Here is a 3,143-nt window from a genome sequence, read left to right on the forward strand (position 1 = left end):
AAGAGTGTATTTTGTCAAAATCTAATTTTTTTAGTACAAAATAATTATTTATTCTTTTTGTGTTTTTTTAAAAATAATTTTAAACCAATAAAATATAAAAGGTTCTTCCCCTTAATTCTCCTAATCAGTTTTCCTTGTAAATGACAAATTAAATTAAATGTTAATAAAATATTAACCGAAAAAAATATATTATATCAGTAACTAATTATCACGTTATCACTTAACAAATAACAATTTTTAAATTTTATTAGGTTAAATTAGGAAAATATTTTTTACATGAGAAACATATATTTTATAAGACTAAAATTTTTTTAAAGCCTATATTTTATATAATTACTTAATCATCAAGGCATAACTTTGTGGGGGGTTTTGGGGTTTTTGCTTCTTTTTAAAGTTGAAAGGTTCAGGCCTAGCTTCCTTGTTCACCCGCCGCCTGTAACAAGAACAACACAGAAACCAAGCAAAGCAAAGCAAGCTGCAGAAGAAAGAAAGAAAGAGACACATTTTCAATTCCCTCGTAACCCATAAGGCCAAACCAAAAGGCATCTTCTTCTTCCTCCGAGATTTATATGCTTATATCCCTTTTCTCTTTTTCAATTTCCTCCTTATTCACTTATATTCCTCTCTCTCTTTCTCTCTCTCTCTCTCTCAAACACACACAAATATTTATATAAAATTACACACGCTCATTCGCACACACTCCTATATATCTATATCTATATATACACACATCTATATCTATATATATACATGTACCATTTGTGAGTTGATAGAGCCATTGTGGAGGGTGCAAGAGGATTTTTTTTTCGCTTTGTTGGAGGGTGTATATAGAGAAAAACTGAAAACCAAAACCTCTCTTTGAGGGGGGTTAGAAGGGGTCTTCACATTAGAAAGAAAAGAATATAAAAGAAGCGTTTTTTTTTTCTTTTTTTTTTTCTGGGGTAAGAGGAGGAGGAGGCCTTGTAAACCCCGTCATATTGAACAAGGTTTTCCTCATTATTCTCTCCATTTTTCTTTGTGGGGTTGCTGAAAGTTCCCAACTTTTCTATTTTTTTTAAAATCTTCTGTTGTTATTATCTCACCATCTTTTAATTTATTTTGTTAATTTGCCCCATTTCTTATGATATCTATGTAATGTGTGTCACTGCCAGTATTTATCTGCTAAGCTAAGCTTATTCACATACCTTATCCGTTTTTTCATGCCAGAAAGAAAACCGTCACTATAAACATTGTTGTCTTTTGTACTGTTGTTGTCATCATTCATAGTTTTATCAGAGAGAGCACAAAAGGGTTAGTGAGCTCTTATGTGTAAACCACACTTAAGTGCTGCTATATATATTAACATGTGTGTGTGTTTTTGTTTTACAGTCCTAGGTTGTTTTTTTTGTTGGTTGGGCTTGTTTTGTTCTGTTCAAAGTACTGATATATTATCTGGGTTTGTGCATTTTGTCTTGTACAAGCAGGGGAGTGCAAAAGAAGAGGGAAAACTTGAAAAAGAGGGTGGTGAAAATGAAGTACGTGTTGGTAACAGGTGGTGTTGTTAGTGGACTTGGGAAAGGAGTCACTGCTAGCAGTATTGGTGTTCTTCTTAAGGCTTGTGGTCTTAGAGTCACTTCTATCAAGATTGGTAATTTTCCTCTCTTATTGTTACTCTGCCTTGGATGTTAGAATTAACACTTTGGTTCTCTACCCTCTTGTACTGAAGAGGAGAATGCAACTTTTTTAATTAACAAAATGATTTTGTCAATATTAATATGTTGGTTTTTCAGTATAAAAATTTCAGTTCAGTTCTTTTGGTTGAATGGATATTGGATAACCAACTCATTTGAGTGTTTTTAATTGCAATTGGTTCAATTTTAAAGGAAATTCATTTGAGTGCTTTTTTCCTTTTTTTTCCCGAGTTGATGTATTCCTTCATATTTTGTGCTATGATTTTAAAGGGCTTCTAATTCTGGTGCATTTTTGTTTCTTTCTCCATACTGCTTTCTTCTTTTGTTGTTGTCAGTAGTTCCAATTTTATGTTCAGCAATCGTTATTTCTCTTCCATCCTACAACCAAACATAACCCTGTATTTCTTTCTTATTATGAAAATAATAATGTTCAATTCTGAAATTTTCTAATTTTGTTTGCACTTGCAGATCCCTATCTCAATACTGATGCAGGGACTATGTCTCCTTTTGAACATGGAGAGGTGTTTGTCTTAGATGATGGCGGCGAGGTAAATATACTAGTTTTCTTGCCATGAGGGGGCCAATTAGTGTTTCTTCTTTCGGAATATAGTCGCTGACAGTGATTGTATTTGTTATTTCTATCTGCTACTCAAAATCTTGAACCTATGTTGCGTTTACCTTCCTCTCAGTTTTCTCATTTTACTTGAAATTACAGTTAACTGTCTTTTGTTTGTTCTCTGAGATGGATTGACTGGTTTCATTTATAGTAAACCGGAATACTGCAATCCCTTTTCAGTTTGAATTTTAAGTTATTAATTCTTATTCATTCTTTTGTTTATGTTGAAGGTTGACCTTGACCTTGGTAACTATGAACGTTTCTTGGACATCAAACTAACCCGCGACAATAACATAACTACTGGAAAAATATATCAGGTGAACAAACTAACTTCATATGTATTCTTTATTTTTTGACTCGGTGTGCTTGCAGTTTTTCATTTATTTTCCCTTCTTGAATGTTTTACAGTCTGTTATCGAGAAGGAGAGAAGAGGAGATTATCTTGGAAAGACTGTCCAGGTGAGTTCAACGATTCTAGTTCTTTCTTTTTTGAAGGAGTTTGTAATGGTTGCCGGTGCCTTGATTCTTAATTCGGTGTTACTTTGCTTGGTGGTAGGTGGTTCCGCACATAACAGACGCCATCCAAGAGTGGATAGAGTGTGTTGCGAAGATACCGGTTGATGGAAAAGAAGAGCCAGCAGATGTTTGTGTGATTGAATTGGGTGGAACAATAGGTAGAGTAATACTTTAAGAGAACAATTTAACTAATTCTTTGAAAAGAAATTGACTAAGTACTATTATAATTCCATTATCTGCTTAACTCTATTGTTTTTATTTTCAACAAGTATTTGGTTAGCAGCTTCTATTTGGAAGTTTGTGAGAGGAATATTGTTGACCTTATCTATTTTTCAATTTCT

The 3,143-nt window shown here is 33.2% G+C and overlaps 1 protein-coding gene across 1 annotated transcript in view; it reads left to right on the plus strand.

The window, feature by feature from the left end:
* Positions 614–3,143, plus strand: part of LOC107613304 (CTP synthase) — a gene marked incomplete in the record, with an annotated part of 6,442 nt that continues 3,912 nt past the window's right edge. Inside the window, 6 exon segments of the mRNA XM_021109666.1 lie at positions 614–986; positions 1,464–1,627; positions 2,139–2,218; positions 2,517–2,603; positions 2,695–2,745; positions 2,843–2,960. Of these exon segments, the coding sequence (XP_020965325.1) occupies positions 1,510–1,627; positions 2,139–2,218; positions 2,517–2,603; positions 2,695–2,745; positions 2,843–2,960 (454 nt within the window).

Source organism: Arachis ipaensis, chromosome B08, assembly GCF_000816755.2.
Source record: "Arachis ipaensis cultivar K30076 chromosome B08, Araip1.1, whole genome shotgun sequence".
In the NCBI taxonomy this organism is placed as follows: Eukaryota; Viridiplantae; Streptophyta; class Magnoliopsida; order Fabales; family Fabaceae; genus Arachis; species Arachis ipaensis.